This window comes from Sarcophilus harrisii, chromosome 5 (assembly GCF_902635505.1).
Source record: "Sarcophilus harrisii chromosome 5, mSarHar1.11, whole genome shotgun sequence".
In the NCBI taxonomy this organism is placed as follows: domain Eukaryota; kingdom Metazoa; phylum Chordata; class Mammalia; order Dasyuromorphia; family Dasyuridae; genus Sarcophilus; species Sarcophilus harrisii.
Window position 1 is genome coordinate 164,684,590 of NC_045430.1, and position 21,412 is coordinate 164,706,001.

At 31.3% G+C, this 21,412-nt stretch overlaps 1 protein-coding gene across 6 annotated transcripts in view; it reads right to left on the reverse strand.

Annotated features, from left to right (window-relative positions):
• The window catches only part of LOC100920658 (ankyrin repeat domain-containing protein 26), a 93,085-nt gene that overhangs the window by 43,061 nt on the left and 28,612 nt on the right, over nt 1-21,412 (reverse strand). For 4 of the 6 annotated variants that reach the window (XM_031938879.1, XM_031938880.1, XM_031938878.1 and 1 more), the window contains 10 exons: nt 19,767-19,863; nt 18,196-18,294; nt 17,523-17,551; nt 17,353-17,434; nt 17,210-17,254; nt 13,472-13,762; nt 10,837-10,913; nt 6,236-7,348; nt 3,455-3,681; nt 119-289 (listed from right to left, as the gene is read on the reverse strand). In XM_031938879.1, coding sequence (XP_031794739.1) covers nt 119-289; nt 3,455-3,681; nt 6,236-7,348; nt 10,837-10,913; nt 13,472-13,762; nt 17,210-17,254; nt 17,353-17,434; nt 17,523-17,551; nt 18,196-18,294; nt 19,767-19,863 — 2,231 coding nt within the window. The remainder of the gene's footprint in view (nt 1-118; nt 290-3,454; nt 3,682-6,235; nt 7,349-10,836; nt 10,914-13,471; nt 13,763-17,209; nt 17,255-17,352; nt 17,435-17,522; nt 17,552-18,195; nt 18,295-19,766; nt 19,864-21,412) is intronic. The other 2 variants (XM_031938881.1, XM_031938883.1) reach the window with 2 other exon arrangements.

Here is a 21,412-nt window from a genome sequence, read left to right on the forward strand (position 1 = left end):
GAAAAGTGCTATTGTGCATATGTCTCATGCTCCCACCTATTTAGAAAGAATTCTAAACCCTTAGAACAAAGAATATCAGGACAATAATCTTCTGCCACTACAAAAAGTAACAGCTTACCTTAATTCATAATTATCTGTTTCACTTAAACTGCTGTCATCACAACTGTGGAGTAAGATACCAGATGAGGAATTCACCTTTTCAGAAGATAAAGTCATACCAGGATCCTTGGGAATCCACTTATTATTCTGAGGTTTTTTAACATTTTTCCTATTCGTGGCAAAATCATTGCTGAAAAAAAAGTTCATGTAGGGATGTTTAATTTAGACTATTCTCTATTGGAATAGAGAAAACTTTTTAACAAAACAATGGGGGAGTGATTTTTCTTTCTCTTTTAACACATATTAGATTTTGCTTCCCTACTAAGCTTTCTTAATTAAGACTCTGATCACATCATTTCTCAGATAATAAATCTTTGATGGTCCCCTGTTTTGCAGTGAATCAAATCTGCACTGCCAGGCTATGAAGTTTCTTCATATTCAAGCCTACATTCTTAATCTATCAAAGATTTTCACACTACTTTTCAGAATGCAAGGTCTATTCCAGTCAGATTTGTATCTTCCCTAGTCTAGGAATGTGTTTTGCTTATTTCTCTACCAAACTTTTCTTCACCTACAATGTTCCTCATTTTCTACCTATACTTGGATTAAAAGACAACAACTATACAAAACTGGATAGTTTTGAGTAGATAATTCATGTGCAAAATATCTGAGAATTATCAAGGCAGGCCTGATTAGAGATAACAATACCAGGAGAGAGTCCAAAAATTTAATTTAATTGTAGACTGAATTCTAAGAGGCTTAGAATCTAGGAAGAAGGAGAGGACAGTTTCCTCATGCTACATTCTGAACAGAATATGAAGAACATATTCATTTCTGGGAGACATATTTTAGGAAATATATTTAGCACTCAGAAGATATGCAGATGTTTACCCTAGCTAGAGAAGAGAAGATGAAGAATTGGGAGTATAGGGAGTGATAAATACACTTAACATATATAAAAGACTATTATATTTATTTGACTCTCCCAAAAAGTAGGACTAGGGACAGAAAAACACATTTGGGATCAATACACAAAAATCAAAAAAAAAAAAACAACCAACTTCTCAAACAATTAGACTTATTTAAAGAGGAATGGATATCCTAGGAATTAAGCACAATGTGCTTATGTGTGTGCATGTATATGTGTGTTTATATGCATGTATGAGTGTGTATGTGGACAAAATCAGTAAACAATTAACAATCACAAATGTGGGAAGATTGTGCTTTGATTCTAGTTTGAATGGATCTCACAAACTTTGTCTGTTGCTCTGTTCACGTAACCTGTAAGGACTTTCCCCTTCCCACTCTAATATAGTATCAAAGAAGTACTTTGTTGGGAAAAAATGGATAACTGGCACATTTTGTTATCATTCTTGATATCAATTTATTCCAGCCCCTAATCTTATTCATAAATTTCGAAGAATTTGAACAGAATGTTCTCTTGCAACTCACCCTGTTTTGCCCTGACTTTTAAGCAAAACTTTTCCAAATAATAATAATTTCTCTAGTGCTTTAAAATTATTTTTCTCTCCCACTGCTAAATATATATCCCAATGAGGTATTTTTACCCAAGCAAGGAAAGTCCTAGATAAAACCAAAATAATCATAGCAACACTTTTTATAGTGGCAAATAACTGGGAAGAGAGTAGTTGTTAATTGACTGGAGAAAGGCTAAACATGTCTATTAATGTAATAGGACTCACAATGTGTGGTTAGAAATAACTATTTAGATGCATCAGAATATTTTTAAGAATTAATGCAAATGAAGGATAATGATATAAATAGTAACTACAATAACGTAAAAATTAAGGACAATAAAACAACTGAAATTGAATGCCTATAAATTATATTGACCAAGCTTCATCTAGATGAGAATATCTCTCCTTCCATTTAGGCAGGCTAGAGGACTATTTATGTAGTAAGTTGAACTTAATACTGATGTGGTGATTAAGGATGTTTTTCTAGAAGGATAAGGAGACAGAGTAGAAAATGAGGCTAATACAAAAAGAAAAGATGACAATTAAAACAAAAGTATACTTTCTTTCAACTGTCCATGACTTTACTGTCTTTCACAAATAAGTCCAATGTTGTTACTTCTTACTAATCAAAGGAAAAGTAAACAATTTTTCTCCGTATGCCACTGAGGTCTGTTATTGAGGCAGGGAAAGATCCCCTTTTCAGTGGCTGTCAAATATGTTATGCTTGTATAAATGTTGTCTTCTTGAACTTATGCCATTTTTGCTCTTGAAATTAATTATTCTATATGATAGGTTTTTTAATACTATTGTTAAATTATCAGTTTAATAAAAGTATGCTTGGGCTTGCTTTTTTTACATTTGCTACTTTCTAAATGTCAATCCAGAACACTTCCAGATTCCAACTCTTATGAGTTGGAACTTTAGAGGTGGTCTAGTAAGTATAATCCAAATTTGAATTGTGAATCCTTTTTATCATAATCCTGTCAGGTTGTTACCTATCATCTTAAGGTCCTATGATTAGGTCCTATGATTTTTTTGATGAGGCAGGAAGTAGCAGTTATCTGCTATTTTTGCTTTTCCCCAGCCTGTCTATAACCCATATGAGCAATAGAAGGCCTTATGGAGCAAGTGCTACATGAAACCTTCTCTATTTTTTTTTTTTTGTCAATTTCCCATTTTTCTTCTTTCATCCTTCCTCTTTTTCTACTCAGTTCCATCCTCATGGGAAGAACCAGAATATTTTTCCATTTGGACCTCTGGCTGCTGCCCTCTAACCACCCTTCACATGATGGTGGGTTGGTGGGTAGTTCTTTTCTATTTTTTGCATATCAATATTTAAAAGGGTGAGGTTCTTGAGAATCTAGATTGTCTGACTTTTTTTTTTTTTTTTTGAATCCTCAGTGCTTGACAAATGAGAAGTACTTAAACTGATTTGTTCATGAACACGTCTACTGATGGGGAACTTTCTAACTATTAAGAGAGTCCATCTAATTTTGTGGGGTTTTTCTTTCTTAACTTTCTAACAAGCATATTTTCACCTCATTAGGATGTAGTATTTATACATTTGCAAACTGTCTTGCTTTTGCTTTTTGCCACAGATATCTTATATTTCATGTTATTCTTTTGGATCTCATTAAAAGCTACCTACCTTCTTTCAATAGAAAATGATGAAACCGTTCCAAAAGAAAAAAACAAAAACAAAAACAAAAAAACAAAAACTGAAAGTCAAAAAGAAAAATTCATGGGACTTTCTTGATAAAAAAACAAGACAGAAATGTATGCACAGTGAATTTGAATTCAGATGTTGAGCAAACTGAACTTACTATTAACATTAATATTTTACAATTATATTTCAGTTAATTATTTGACAAACTTACTTCTTTAAAAGATGGTGGACAGGTGCTGAAATTTCCTTAGAAATGCTCATTATTGGAATTTCTTCCCTAGGGATTTTGTTTTCATCATCTTTATTAAGTTGATTGCTCTCCATAGAAAATAGCTCATTAACTTTGCCAGCCATTATATTTTCACTTAATTTATCACCATTTTTGCCCTCCAATGTTTCCATTTCATTGTGTTGATGCTTTTTCTTTTCCTCTTCAACCTAAAAGGAAAGTTTAGTACTTAATGTCACTTTCTTAAAAAAATACACACACACACATACACACACACACACATACTTACTTAGAGACAAATACTAGACCTGTGATTTAAATAGTATAAGGAACTATCCGAAGAGAAAATTCCCCCTACCTGGTCTATACTTTCTTGGCAATTTATAGTTGTAGAGTTGTCTGGAACATTGAGATCTTAAATGTCTTGTCTATATCTATCTATCTAATCAAAGGCAGGACTTAAAAGAACATCTTCTTGGCACACCAACCATTATGATATACTGCTTTTCATTTACCTATTTTTATTTTGAATTATAAGTCTAAATATATTATATTCAATTTTTTTTATTTTGGAAGTCAAAATTCTCATAACTTTTAAAAAATTTTGTTTGAAAGAAGATAAATTTATTCAACTTTCAAAATGATAGCCAATTACTATCTCATTTTGTTTTCTCATCCTTTCTTCAGGTTCTACTATTATTTTTTCCTTTTTAACAAACATATGGGAGAAAGAGATGCACATTCAGACTCTTTTTCAGCCTTTTCTACTTTGATTCCACAAAGAACAGATAGACCAAGCTGAGGATGGAAATAATTACCTTGCCTTATTTTTCACCATACAATGGGTATTTCCCATCCCATTTCTCATTTCTTATTCCTTACTGTGAAGTTAAGGAAGGAGAAAAAAACTTAAGGTAGTCACTAAAATATTGGATCAACATTCTTAACAACATAGAAATCAAGCACAGTGGAATCTAGGCATTTGTGACTGCTGGAAAAACAATGGTTGTTCACTGTGCATGTTCACAGAAGCATAATCTTTTTAGTTTTGGTAAAAATCTTAGTCTAATTCTATCATTTTATAGATGAGGATTCTGAAGCACAGAAACATTAAGTAACTTAGTCAAAATCATACTAATGAACTAGTAGCAGAATCTATCCATATTTGATTTGGAAGACACTCATAATGAAGTTGCATTATTTAGTACTTAAAATATATATATATATATATATATATATATATATATATATATATGAGATAGCATTGAATTTGGTCAGAAGCTTTAAGGCTTAAATACCATTCCCAAAAGTCATTTAAATTTTCTCAGCTTCAATTTCCTTGTCTGTAAATATGGGTCACATGTACTTTATAGGAATAGTAATGAAGATTAAATGATTTGTTGAGATTTGTAATTAAATAAAATGTGAATTACTATTTATTTTTTGTATAAAAGCTGATAAAATCAGTGTAGGTTACTCTAAATGAAGAAACTCCTTCTAGAAATGCAAATATCTCCTGCTTCTAGTCTTGGGATTGCCTGATAAGATAAATGGACTTGTCCATGGTAACACAGCTAGTATGTGTCAGAAGCAGAACTTCAATCTAACTGAGTTAGGGCTAATTGAGTTTGGTTATCTATCCACTATCCTCTGTTGTATCTTACTATTGTGAAAGGGTAATTATAACAAAGACACGTGAATTTATGGACAAAACATAAAACATAAAATGACTTGTAATATAATTCCCTCATTCATAATCTTTCCTCATTCATAAAATAGTGGGTTTTGACTCAAAGACTGCCAAAGCCCCTTACAAAAAATAAAATTGAATGATTAAATGAACTGTGCTAATTTGATAGTATCTAAAGCCAGTCAGTTATTGAAATATATCACAAGTCATTGTTTTGACGTTATTTTTCCATCTTTTCTCACATTTTACATCATTTTTATGTGCTAAAATGACAAATATCTATAGCAAATGAAAATATTTTTAAAACAACTAAATTGAAAAAGAGTATTGAACTTGTAGTCAGAAAATCTAGATTTAAATTCCAACTCCATCATTTATTAGTTGTAGGATAAACAAATACTGTATTAATGCCTTTTTGAAAATTGCTATTAATTAGGAAAACTAAGTTTCATGTTATTAGAAAAAATTATTAGCAAAAAAATTAAATAAAATCTAATCATTTTAGCAAAAAATTTTAGTAAAAAATTAAGTAATATCAAATCATTTTAGTAAAGTCAGTAAAGATAAACTTAACAGATCATAATAAAAGTATTAGTCTAAATCTAATGGATAAATTAAAAATTTCCCAGTATTAGCTTATGTTTTCAAAAATTAAGCTACTTACATCTTATACTTTGCTAAAAAAAAAATGTTCATAGAAAGCAAAATTCTTTCAAATATTACAAGGATTTGCATAAAAGAGCATCTGAGTTCATTACATTTCTTTTCAATCTGTATCCTAACTTATTGTTCTTTTGGCAACCTAGTTTAATATTCCAATTTACATATCTACTTGAGAGAGTTTCTTGTTTACATGCTAAATATTTTGGAATAAGATGAAATAAATTACATTACCAAAATAAGAACTATAAAAAAGGCTTTCTGGATATTTTTCTTAATTCAAATTTCAATATACCTTTTACATATAGCAAGCATTTAAACATGGCTTTTTCATCATGTGAAAAATCAGTTCCACAGGATGATTGATGAGTAGGAAAAATAAATAGAATGTAGAGGCCAGGAGGTGAATCTACCTCTTTTTGTAGTTGTATTTTTTCTTTCTCCAAAGTCAGGAACTCTACTTGCAATATTCCTAACTCATTTTTAAATCTTTGCATGTCTTCCTTTAATTCTTTATCCAGTTGCACATTTGATATTTTGTCACTATATGGAAGGGAGTGTCTCCAATGTCTTAGCTTGTTTGTAGCATTATTGGCATTGTGATCACTATTCTGGAATAAGGTTTCATTTACTTTTGTTTTCTCATTAAATTTTGTTGCAGTAATAAGTGTAGGTTTTTTTTCTTGCACGACTGATTTCATTTCATCAGAGCAGGTAAGGCAGACAGCAAATTGGCTTCCTAGACCATTTGACTGTAGCAAACGTCCTGAATCTGGTTCCAAATTTGTGGTATGTTTGTTCAGACTTCCTGCCATTTGCATACCAAATGCTTCATCTTCCTTCATTTCATTTATACCTCTTTTTGAGTCAGCTCTTTTTATATTTTCTGCATTATAAGCAATATCCTCTTCATTTACATCACAGGTACATTCAATTTCTGGCTTATTATCATTCTTAAGATGTAGGTTGCTACTTTCTGAGCATAGATTACAAGATGACTGAAGAACATTTTTGTCAAAAATGAGTTTTAAATTCTGCAAAGTAGCACTTTCCATACCATATTCCCTTTGTCTAGGAAATGATAGAACTTCTACACTGAAAGGGCCTCCATGTTTCTTCTTTTCCTCAGAATCACTTGAGTTATTTGTCAAAGAAGGGGACACTTCCTGTAATTGTTTTAATTCCTCTTCAAAGCCTGGTAGTATCTCTTCTTGTAGTTTCTCTGTTGGCTGATCAGCAATTTTGTCTTTTTCATAAATTTCACCAAACATCTGCTTTAACTCAGTTGTAATGATTTTAAAATTCTTTTTGACTTCCATTTTCTCTTCTGCCACCCACATTTTTTCATATTTTTCTTCCCAATTTGGATCTGCCTCTAAATGTACATCATCACCATGAGCTTTCTTATTGCATTCTGGTCCTTGAGGCATTCTTTTCAGATACAAAACTGGTAAATCAAGTGGCTTAACTTGTTTGTTAAATGCAGTTTGTTCTGGTATGTTGGCTGTTTCTAAAGTAACTTTATCCTTGGATAATAAAATATGGACAAAGAAGAATTAAAGAATAAACAAACAATAGTTAAAATTAATCTTTTATGCTTAGGATCTTACCTAATCATAAATCATTGTGTTTCAAAGGAAAGTTAAAAATTTATTTAAACTTTCTCTAAATAACAACACAAATAAAATTTCATAAGTTTTATTCAGGGTATTCTGATTTAGGGTAAATGTATTAATATACATGTCATACTATATTCATAACAAAACAGGAACAATTTTCCATTTCACATCTTAATTTTTTCTGCTTTAATAAGACAATACTTTTAAAATAGGTTTAAAAAGATAATTTTCAATGTTCAAAATTATAATACAGATATATTCAATAAAAAAAAATAAAATAAAACTCAGGATGGGATAAAAAACTCACCTTACAACTCCTTTTAAGTAGTAAGATTCTTCGCTACATTTATGTATTTGTTGCTCACTTTAATATTTCTTTTAATTGAGGGACAATTAGAAGTATAAAAATAGCAACTCTAAATTATTACATAAGTCTATGGGAAATTAAAATATGATTTTAAAAAACTGTACTGTCAAAAAATATACCTGTCTAGATTGTTCCCTTCTAAGATTGGTGCCAGTTCAGAAAACTTCAATACTTATTTAACTAATTGGAGGGTTGGAATTGGCAAGAGAAGCCAAATGATTTTTTAATATATAATTAGGAACAAGAAATAAAAATTATTATAATATATAATTTAGACACATTAAAAGAATTAATAAGATTTTTATAGGGTAAGAAGTAACTGTTTTAAAACAGACATGATTCCCTGACCCCAGTACAGGTAAGAACCATGGATTATAAGAATCATGGATCTACTCTAAAAACAATGTTCTTCAGATATTCAGATGTGTTAGAATTATATTCCCACAATTAGTTTGCATGTGATAAAGCACTGTAGTTAATTGATATACAAGTATTCATGAATAAATTATATTAAAACTGTTTACATGACAGAAACACATTCTATTGTTTACAAATGACTACAATAACTTTTTATTGTTCAGTCATATCTGACTTTTCAGGACTCTTTTTGGAATTTTCTTGACAAAGATATGGGAAAGGTTTGCCATTTCCTTCTCCAGCTCATTTCACAGTTAAAGAAACTAAAGTAAACAGGATTAAGGGACTCGATCAGGATCATAAAACAGTAATCATTTGAAGGCAAATTTGAACTCATGAAGATGGATCTTCCTGACTACAGCCTGGTAGCACTCTATCCACCATACTACTTAATTGTCCATAACAAAATAAACTACTATGGTGGCAACATTTTATTTGACTGATTTTCACTGTATTCTAAATATACAAATCTATCAAGAAAATGAGTTCATTACATTTGGACAGAAATCTCATCTACAATATCCCTAATAAGCTGACTAACAAGTAAGCTTCCAGCTAACCAATGTTAGGATACATATTACTTTCTAAAGTACTTATGTTCTTCATTGATCTATTAATTATAGAGACAATTATTTTCTTTAATGAATGCAAATGAGACAATAAAATCATATCATGTAACAGTATGGACTCAAAAGGTTATTATAGCTCTAGATCATAAGTACTTTTGATTGCATGTTATGGCTACTCCTTGAACTAAAATCTATGAATTCTAAGAAAATATTCAAATCATTGACTTGTTGATGACTGTGATGCTATTTGGGCAATATTCAGATTAATGTTCTATAATTCATGAGGATAAGTTATACAGTAATAAGTTTTTGATTTTTAAGAAATCACATTGGAATAGTTACAGTGTAGTGATAGAATGAATAAAATTGCGTAGGTTAGATAAAGTATAGAATTGAAGGCCCTGGTTGTGAACTGGAATCTAATACTTCAAAGATTCTGTGGGAAGGTAAGACTGTGTGACCTGATTTTTCTCTGGTCTTTTAATTGTGCAGGTTATGCCAACTAAGTGAGACATGATCAAAAGACTCTTAAGATCAAATATCTTGTATAGAATATCTGAAGACAATGCTGGAAGGTTCTAGTGCATGGGACATCCTGATAACATCCCCAGTGATTTCAAGTTATATGATTAGAGTTAGCATCACAAAACACTGAAATTAATTTGCATATTGGACTGAAGAATCTTTATTTGAAATCTTTAAGCAGTTACAGTTTAAGAAGGAGTTGCCATGGAAGTAGAAAAAGGTGAATGTTATTGATTCCTGGGAAATTCTAACTTAAGTTATCAAAGTAATAGTATGTGCATACTTCCAGAAAAAAGGTTCTAGTTCTAAAGGGGGAATCTAAAAGAATTGATATGAGTTCAATAAAAACAAGTTATACTAGATAACTTATAAGTTTCCTTTTTCTTTTAATTTTCAATACGCTAAAGAATAGAAGACTAGATTAAAAGTTTGTTAGTGAGTTATAGTTTAATATGACGGGGCTATCACAAGGTCAAATATGATCTTTGCAGTAACAGTTGTATAGCATCCTCAGTAAGACAGAATAATTCTCTACTATGTTCAGACCTCATGTATATTATTATGCTTAGATAGGACACTGAAAAAGTGTAGTTCAGAAGAACTAAAAGAGATCCATAGAAATTAATTATGATTAATATCATAGGAAGATCTCCTAAGAAAGTGGGGTATCTAGTCTATAGGACTAGATTTAAGGGATGCCAGGATAATAATCATTAACAGTTAGGGGAACAGAATGCAGAAGGGTGGCTTGATTTGTTCAACTTGACTCTTGAAGTCAGAACCACGAGCCCTGGATGCACAATATGGGAAGGCAAATTATAGCTTAATATAAGGAAAATACCCCAACAATGAAAGTTCTTCAAATATACAATGGGCTGCTTCATTTGTGTAGTACCTTTTCAGTCACAGAAGAGTTGCATTTACTTGAGGGACACTGAAGACAGGATTCATTATTTGGGATAAGGATAGACTAGATTAAATTGAATTATCAATGTAAGGTTTTATTATCATGGTATTTTCAATGCCATACATTAACATTTTAACATATTGATAGAATTTAGTGTATTTGTATAAAATGATATATATTCCCAGATATTGACATTTCAAGTTATTATCTTTCAGTTGGCAACTAATAATTTGAGACTGTCTATAAGAATACAAGTCTAAGACATTTTCACATGCATCCAGTTCTATGATAATTCTATTATCACAATTAGTTTGCCTACAAAGAACAAAATAATTACATGATCAAATAGTTAATTAGCTTCTTTATCATGTAAAATTTATAAAAATTTCAGCATAAATACTATCTATTGAGGTGTCCTTTACTCTAAATTATTATACAATTAGGGTTGAAGGTTTGCTGCTGGTTCCTGTACCTCCAAAAATACAGTGAAGTAAGACAAAAATGCATTTAAAAGTATACAAAGTTCTGACAGACTTCCAATAAAATAATCATAAAAGGCATGTTTACTGGAATAAAATATCAGAAATTTCAATATCATTTTTTTCCATACCTGTTCTTGGTCACTTTTATCAAAACTTTCTTGGTTTCCCTCTGATGATCCTTTAAATTCCAATTCTCGTGTAAAATCTAAATTAATATTTAAGTAAAATTTTATTTTAGTTAGAATTATTTTTCTTATATGAATTAAATCCCACCCGATTAATGGTAATTATGATAGCTATAATTTTATCTAGTGTAACTGATTTTGAAATAAGATATAAAAATGTAAGAAATATCTATTTTGCTAATTATGCATTTAGCTGATTAGTTTGAAATTTCAATCTACTGCTACATTTTAGGAGTAAATCACAGGAACCTTTAACGATTGATTAATATATTTAATCTAGCTGAAATGGTTACACTTGAAAATTAAAGGTAAAAAGAGGGATGAATGTCTGTGCACGTTCAATTTATAAGTTAGGCTAGCAGTTATTAATAAATTTGGTCAGTGGGCTTTCTCAATAACCAAAAAGATAGGGATTACTAGCCTTCACATAATTTTGGGAATACAAGAGAACAAAGAACAGAATTGGGGAGGTAGGGAAAATAATGAGATAGGTTAGAGAACAGATAGCATCACAGAAATAGAACTGGAAAATTGGGAATGAGGGATTAGCAACAATCCCTTCCTTCTCTTTTGTGACTAAGGAATGTTCATTGTTTGAGTATATCTGAAAGGTTTGAATCAGTAAACTTGTCTTTGGATAACAAGCCAGGTATCGTTGAAGGATAGCTCGGCAGTAAAAAGACAGCAGATCACATTCTCCATATCCATATACTTCCTTTAAGGGTAACAGATTTCTTTGACATAAGAATACAAAAGTATAATAAAGGAAGTGGATAGCTAAATTTAATTCACGACAGAACAGATGAATTTTTGAACTAAGTTCAGAGACAATAAAATCATGGCTTAAGCAGAGAGAGGACAAAATCAATTTTAAAAAGACAGAATCAATTTGATTCTTTCTTTCTTCCTTTTTTTTTTTTTTTTTGGCTGAGGCAATTGGGGTTAAATGACTTGCCCAGGGTCACACAGCTAGGAAGTGTTAAGTGTCTGAGACCAGATTTGAACTCAGATCCTCCTAGCTTCAGGGCTGATGTTCTATCTACTGTGCCACCTTGCTGCCTCATAAATTTGATTATTTCAAATCACAGAAGGAACGAAATCTAAGTTTTAATACAGCAAACCACTGGCCTGAACTATCCAAAAAGAAATAGGGAAATAAAAGTAAATGAGATCTGTATCCTTCAGTAACTCTATAAGCCTCTCCGATTAAGCCAAAGAAATGTGAAAACAAAATATGCAGATAATATTTCAGCAATTAACTTGATATTCACTGTAAAACTTTTAGTTATCGTGCATACCCTTTGATCCAACAGTGTTTCTACTGGGCTTATACCCCAAGGAGATACTAAAGAAGGGAAAGGGACCAGTATGTGCCAAAATGTTAGTGGCAGCCCTGTTTGTAGTGGCTAGAAACTGGAAAATGAATGGATGCCCATCAATTGGAGAATGGTTGGGTAAATTGTGGTATATGAATGTTACGGAATATTATTGTTCTGTAAGAAATGACCAGCAGGATGAATACAGAGAGGCTTGGAAAGAATTACATGAACTGATGTTAAGTGAAATGAGCAGAACCAAGAGATCATTATATACGTCAACAACTATACTGTATGAAGATGCGATCTGATGGAAGTGGATTTCTTTGACAAAGAGACCTAATTCAGTTTCAATTGATCAATGATGGACAGAAACAGATACACTCAAAGAAAAAACACTGGGAAATGAATGTAAACTGTTTGCATTTTTGTTTTTCTTCCTGGGGTTATTTTTACCTTCTGAATCCAATTCTCCCTGTGCAACAAGAAAACTGTTTGGATCTGCACACATACATTGTACCTAGGATATACTACGACATATTCAACATATATAGGACTGCTTGCATCTAGGGGAGGGGGTGGAGGGTGGGAGGGAAAAATCAGAACAGAAGTGAGTGCAAGGGACAATGTTGTAATAAAATTTTCCTGGCATGGGTTCTGTCAATAAAAAGTTACTATAATAATAATAATAATAAATTATTCCATATTATATAATTGCATTCCAGTCAAATTAATGTTATTGAAACAATGACCGCGAAACATCACCTAACTAGGTAATTTAATACATGGAGAAAGTTAAATTGATTATATTTAGTTTTGGAGAAGATAGCTATAAATAATCCAAAATGACAGAAAAAAAGAAAAATCATTCATATATGGATTTTATATATGAATAGAAATATCAAGTGGTTTTAGAATTTGAAACAATCAAAAAACCAAAAAAAAAAAAAAAAATGAAGTAGGAAATAACAGTAAATTAGAGAGGAGAAGACTAATTTAGGACACAAACTTAAACTACCCCCCTTCAGTGTTTGTGGAATATATTGCACTGATTAGAGGAGAAAATCCAAATACCTGCTACAAAAACACCCGCTAGATTCTAGTCTGCTGAGAGGACTAAAAACAGGCAGTGAATTTTGTGAGCACATGATTTTACCATTTATTTTGCTTACCTATCCTAGTAAAAATTGGAATGGAACAAATTGAGCACCAATCTACATATGGAAAATTCAGACTGTTAACCTTACACACTTTTTTCTTACCTTCTTTATCATCTTCTTTCTCTAAAGGTGATTCACACTGCTTCCGAAGGACTGCATTTTCTACTAAAGTTGCAACTCTAAATCTAGTTGCAGGCCCACTTTCAGCTTCAGTCGCAGTTTCTGTTGCTTCATCTTCTTTTAAAGGTATCTTTTCAAATTCTGTGGATCCTGACCAATTTTTGATTAGAGGCAGTGATTTGCAAGGATAATTCCCATTAAAATTTAAATCCTTGGAATTTCTGTGACTCTCATTTTTCTGAGAAATGCTGGTAGAATCCCAATCAGAAGCATCTGAAATGTAAATACTAGTGTTAAATAATACATCAGTTTTTCCACCTGAGATCTTATTTAATTTTTTTCACAGGATGTCACTAAAAATACCACCAGTTTTGTAACTTTGTTTATTTATGGTATTTTATCTTTTAGGTTACATGAGAAAAAAGCACAAATACCTGTTTTCTTTCATTATCCAGTCTATCCTCTTTTCCTTAGATTAACAGCTCTAATTTTCTCAACAATATCTATTTTCATGTGTGATGCTAAAGAATTTATTATTAAGATCCTTGAGGGAAAGTTTTACTTTTGTTGAATATCTTTTAAAAATAACATGTATAACATGTGATTTTTCAAATTACTTAGGATTAGGAAATAGAATTGTGAAACCTGTGATTTTTAACCTATGGTTTATTAACAAAGAATGCTTAATAAGGAAACTATCTGTAATAAGGTAAGTAGGTACCTTCTCTACAACTATATATCTTATAGCTTCCTAGAGTATTTAGAGGTTAAATGACTTGTGCATGATCACATAGTCAGAAGAGGTCACAGATAACACTTGAAATTACGTCTTTTTGGCTATAAGAATAGCTCTGTATCTGTTATGCTAAAATATTTTCCCATAGAAAATGCTGGCAATTAAGATCCCTTCAGTGACCTTATTTTTAGAAAAAAGAACTGCCATTTCTTCTAATCATGGTTGCATCATTTTTTTTCAAATATGAACTATTTTAACTATAAGCTTTTTCAGAATAATCTAACTTTTTGAAGATTAGTCTTTTATCTTTTAATATGCATTACAAATTCAGCATGAAAATTACAATTTATGAGTTTAAGTATTCAGTTTTAAAATATGACAAGACTATAATTATACTAGTTTCAAAAAAAGTGCAAACAAAAGGATAAACATGTCAGAATATACAATAAACATTTTATTTTCTGTGTCTTTAAAATTTCTCCCTTCTTTTATTTAATCATGGCACCACCTCGGTTATTGTCCAATTATCTCCCATCTTTTTCATTATTCTTTTTGAAGATTAGTCTTTTAACTTTTAATATGCATTACAAATTCAACATGAAAATGACAATTTATAAGTTTAAGTATTCACTTTTAAAATATGACAAGACTACAATTATACTAGTTTCAAAAAAGTGCAAAGGGCCATTATGTATAAAGGGATAAACGTGTCAGAATACACAATAAACATTTATTTTTCTATGTCTTTAAAGTTTCTCCCTTCTTTTATTTAATCATGGTACCACCTCAGTTATTGTCCAACTATCTCCCATCCTTTTCATTATCTAATTACCAGAGTTATTTATAGTGACTCCTCAAACCCTTTTATTTGGCTTTGGGCTTACTCCAAGATGATCAATGATATTTTATATGTTAAATCTGATCAACTCTTTCTTACTTTTCATCTTTCTTGACCACATTATATAGCTTCAGATACTGCCTCACTAGAAAAATCTTTTCTGATAGTTTTTGTTGGTGATCTCATCCCACTCTCATGATTTCAGAACAGGTCATATTGATTATCTTCACATTCTGACAGGGTTACTAGATTGAATAATCGAGAAATTATTTTCATTATAGCTTACTTAAATTTCAGCAAAGTATTTGGCAAATTCTTTCATTATCTTGGTGGACAAAATGAAAAACATAAGCACAAACACAAAACAGAAATATAGATACATAAGAATTGGTCAGAATTTATTGGATTTTGTTGATTATATGCTCAATATCAGTTAATATAGCTGCCATAAAACCTGGAGCAATTTTATATTTCATTAAGAAAGATATAACATCCAGAGGAAGGGAGATGCTAGTCTGACTGATTTTTGCTTTGGTCAAACAACACCTGAATCTTGTGCTTAGTTTTGGACACCACATATTAGGACTGGCTTTTGGACCTCTCAGCCTGTATGCTTTCCTAGACCTTCAAATTAAACATAAACAAGCTTAAATTTATCATTTCCTTTCCTCCCCTCTTCTATCTCTTTAGTCCACTAATATTTTTATCTTTGTTAAAAACAGACCATCTTCTCTGTCATTTGGATCTACGTCTTTGACATTTCCCTCTTAACTAAACATATGTGTGTACACACACACACACACACACACACAAAAATTCCTAAATCCCACTGATTCTATTTCCACAACATCTGTCATTTCCCTTTTTTCATAATTCCTAAATCCACTCTCCCACTTCATAACCTCAACAACTTTTACCTGGATTTTTGCAGTAAATTACTAACTGGCTTTATCCCTGATTCCTACCTTCTCTAGTCAATTCTACACAATGCTGTCAGGTAGTCTTCTTAAGGCACTTACGTAGGCCATTCTCTTGCTCTAAAGCCTACTGTGGTTTCATACTCTTCCACTTCGGGAGGCATCAGAGATATGAAACCCTTCTTCAACAACTATTAATTACCTTTTCCTGCTCTCTCCCCTCAATTTTCTCAGAGCACTTTTGTTTCTCTCTTCCCTCCTTTACTTCAGACCATTCAAACCTTCAGTTTATATATTGTATCCCCTCACAGAAAGTAAATTTCTTGAGGCAAAGAACTATTTCTTTTTATCTTTTTATCCTAGAGCAAACAGTAGACATTTGATATTGGATGAAACATAATAGCTGATTAATACATTTTAACTTGAATTGGGAGAATACATACATTTTTATGGGCCAGAACTTGAAACAAGGTGCTAAGTCAGTGGAATTGATAGAGACAATAGTTATCTTAGCATGGTTCAGTATGATTGATTTAATCCTACAAGGGGATGTTATGGGCCAGAATTTGAAACAAAGTACTAAGTGGAATTGAGGAGAAAATGGTTAAATCTAGTTTAGCTCTGATTTAGTACTACAACAAATAATGGTTTCCTAGTGATATAATGATTGGTGTATACTCAGTGTACAGCATATAAACTAGAAGCTCTCAGGGCCAGACACACAAGCACACTAGAAACTCTCAGAAGCTGAGAGAGATTCATTCTATCGTCCACCTTTGTTGTGGCTGCAAGCTGAAGCACAAACCCTTGGAAGTTGGGGTGATTTAGAAGCCAGACAAGGCAGGTGGGAGCTCAAGTTCTCGGAACCAAAGCCAAACTGAAAGGCTCTCCAGAAAGCTGCCCAGCCGCAGGAAAGGAGAGAAGACTTAGAAAGAGACAATAATACTTGGTTGCATTTGGGGTGATTACTGAACTGAAACTAAGGCTGCCTCCAGAGATCCCAAGAAAACCTCACCAGAGAATATTATATTTTAGAGAAGAATATTATAATACATGTGCCTTCATGCAATACAGACAACAGCCAGGAAGTATAAACATCAATTTGAAATATGGTGTTCAAAATACAAAAGTAAAAACCTGAAGACTATAGGATTCATCTTCTATTAGGCGTGATTTTTAAAAAATCATTTATTCTCATACTTGGAAATAAGGGGAAAAAAGGTAAATACCATCAATGTCATCTGCATCATCTAAACCAAATTCTTCCATGAAATCTGTAATACAAATGGAGAGGAAGAATAAAATAAATATGAATACTGAAAAATATTTAAAATATACTTTTCTTCCTAAATTATAGAATTATGAAATTTACCTGACTTTTGTTTTTCCTTAACTTCCTTTTCTACTTCTTGGTTTGTGAAAGAATCTTTCATTTCAAGAGTGGATTGAATAGGCTATGAAACAAGATAATTAAATAAGATAGTTATATTAAAAGTTTTCAGCACATATCAGAAAATAAATTTAAAATGTCAATATTAATACCTTGAAAATAGGATTTCTCTGAGGATGATCTGAAAAAAAAAAGTTTTATCATCAATGTAATTAAACAGTATAATTCAATCACAACTCCATGCAAAATGAACAGGTTTGTTGGATCCCATCACAGGATTTAAAGAATTAATGTTTCAATTTGGTATAATTCTTATTATGGCATTTGCGTGACAGTAATTAGAATCAAGTATTAGTGCTAGAAATAAAACAAGAACGTACTGTTGGCCCAACATGCAATTTACATTTCAAATGGATCAGATTTTAAGGAACTCAAAAACATATGTGTACATATATAACAATATATAAACATGCTCATCAATGACACACATAAAAGTTATCTTTTTAAGAGATGGATGATTAAGTTCCACAAGGGGTTAATTACGAAGTTGATGTTCTAATGCAGCAACGTATTTTCCAAGCAATGAGAGTGATTAATGCAATTATACTACAAGTGCTCATAGTGTGGATGATTCCTTAATTAGGTATATAATTTGCAAAAAAAAAAAAAAATACTGTAAACAATAAGAGAAAATAAATCTTAAACAAAATCTATAAACCACAATCTTATCATAGAAATAGGAGGCTAGAGAAATGAATGTTCTGAATACATCCACTTAGATGTACACTTGTAGAATAGTAAATATATTTTCATTTCTTTCCATACCCAAACTGCCTACTGGCATACGTATACTTCTTGTATCCGTTAGTTTATCCATCTTAAAGTTTCTTGATTCATTCAGGAAAGAAGGTATATAAGGTACATCTAAGAAATGATGTACAAAAGCATTCAATTTTGCAAGTAATTTTTAAAAAGCAAAATTGTTTTAATCATCTTAATTACTAAATCTATGCTATTAATATACAAAAACTCTTTCAACATATGTAATTTAACATTAATGGAAAACAAAGCTATTTACATAGATATTGACAATAAATCTTAGAAAATAAAATTTAAAACTGCAAGAAAATTACTTATTTTACAATATTAAATTCATTTACTATATATCAGTTCAAAAAATCTTAAGAAATTGTTTACTATAATAAGTGATAAAATTAGACTTATTATGTTAGTACACACAAGCATTAAGAAATTGAAAGGTTTTAAAATAGATATTTCTAAAACAGCATAATATTACTTTATCTCTTATTCCATATATATGTTATATATGCATTTTAACTAACTTCTGTGTAAAAAAAAAAAAAATCCTTACTCAACTAGGATAAAATAGAGACTTCACGACAAAGAGAGAGGATAGACAAATTACCTTGTATGTTTCTTTCTAACTCTGGCTCTCTTTTTCTTCACTCCTGGTGACAGCATTTTTTGATTGGGGCAGAATATACTCTAATAGCTATGCACAGCTGGAACATGTGTTTAATTTCCAAGAGGGAGGGACAGTCTATTCTGTTAGAGGTGAACAGTACTTGCCTTATGTGTCTTTCTGTGTGGGCATCACTGAAAGACTGACAATAATGTAGTGATTTTTTTTTTTTTTTTTGAGCCTCAGAAATTAATGAAGACTGTTTATAACTCAGAAAAGGTAGGGAGGGGAACTCATCCACAATCCATCAGCTTCTAGAGCATCGAGATGAAATGAATTCAGGGGTCCTTGGGGTAAGTGAATATTTACATATAATTCTTTTTGTTACTATTTTACATTTGTCCTATGTTTACCATTAGGAAAAGTTCAGAAACAGCAATGGCTATTATGTCTAAATTTAGTAAAGTGGGATAGGTTATAGGTGCTCTATAACATTAGTTGAAATTGTTAACAACAAGTATGCCTTTTAAAGAAAGCAACAAATTAATATATTGGGAAATAATTATCAGGAAGACTAGTAAAATCTAGGAAAGCTTTATGGAATATACACATGAGAAAGTTTCTAAAGGAAAAAATATTATTACTAGAGCAAATCCGTCTTTCCACATCATTCATTTCTATTTCTTTTCTCTTTTTTTTCCCCCATTTAACTCTTCCATTATCTCTTCTTCCTTATTTTTCTCCCTTACATTCCTTTTTATCTCCCTCGTTTCTGATCTTGCTCAGGCAAGCCTTCAATGATTCTATTATGTTATTAGCACTAAGACTTCATGTACTTTCAAATCTACATATTTGATGATAGATTTTCTTCTAACCCTCCCTCCAAAAACCTCCTTATCTCTGGATCCTTGATACCACTTTTCTTTTCTTCTTTTTAAAAACAAAATTAGCCATCTATATAATATAATCTTACCTTCAAGTTGTTCCATTGAAATACTGTTTTTTATGGTTTGATTTGTGGCTGCAAGCATATGCCTGGAAGATCCTTTTGGAAGACTTTCAGAAGTACACTTGTCAAATGAAAAGATCAACAAAATAATTAGTAAAATCACTGGTGAAAGCAGTCCTGAATGCTTTCTGCTAAAAAATTGTGAGGATCACTTAGAGAGAAATGTGAACTCTACAGAAAATAAAAATGGTTTTTATAAAATATTTTCTTCAAAAGAACAACCTGATGCTCACATGTAAGTTTACTCTTCTGTCTTTAGATGATATAACTCTAGTAAAACCTAATGTTGTGGGTTGGAGTTTACTTTTTCATACAGAAATGGCTGACTTGTCAGTAATGGTAGAATTATGAGTCAGGATATTATTGCTATGATAGTCATAATAATAGTTTATGGTACATGTAAGATACTATTTCCCACATGCTAACAACATTGAAGAAGAAATTATTTGAGGATGAATGTACAATACATAATTACCTCAGAAGTGGTGGCACAGTTCACAGAGTCCTAGGCTTAGAGTCAGGAAGACTCATCTTTTTGAGTTCAAATCTAGCCTGATACTTATTAGCTATATGGTCCTGGCCAAGGCACTAAACCTTGTTTTCCTTATTTTATTACTGAGAAGGAAATGGGAAACCATGTCAGAACCTTTGCCAAGAAAACCCCAAATGAGATCACAAATGATCCAAATTACTGAATAACAACAAAGTTTTGCACTAGGCAAACTGATCTAGGTTTATCACAGATTATATATCTATACACACATTTATACATATATACACTCCTATACATACTTATATATAAACACATACACATACAAATATGCAAATGCTATAAAAAAAAAGGAGGGCTTAGCCTTCTGTAAATTCCCCAATGACATTTCTCCAAATAGCACACAAAATAGTTTAGCTTAATCACATCAACCATATCTACTGTAATGAACAATATTGATAATCTAATATTCAATACAATTACCACCTTCTCTAAAACTCTCCCATACTTAGATTTTTTTTTTAATTTAATTGCCAGTCCTCATGCTTGATGTCCTTAACATATATGATGGCCTCCAAATCTCTTATGAATCATGATTTTTTCTTTGTTGTATGGTATCTGGTAAAAACAGTCTTCATACTACATTTTACATACACTACTAAGCATAAGTATACTCATTGTCCTTTTATTGTCTTTACACTTCATGCCTCTGCCTCTGGTTATTTCCAACATAAAACTGAGAGTTAATCCCTTCAATTCAGCCTATCTCAAGAGAGATTCTTGCATGACCCAGATTTCTGATCTTCTTTTACAGGAAAACATGGAAAACCACCTGACTTTTCTCTCAAGTTTCTAAATTCAAGCAATCAACAAGATAGCTCCATTGAAGTGTTTTCTGAGAATTAACACATGAAAAAGTTATCTTAGTCTGTCATCAAGTAAGCTCCTTAGCCTTTTCCAACTTTCTATTAGTGAAAGCTACATTTTTACAAATCCTTAGACTTAAAAACTTAGTTATCTCCTTTGCTACAGTATTCAAGTAATCATTAGATATGGCTGAATCTTTCTCTAAAATAAACAAATTATTATTTAACCTTTCCTATTTCCAAAAGCAGTCCTG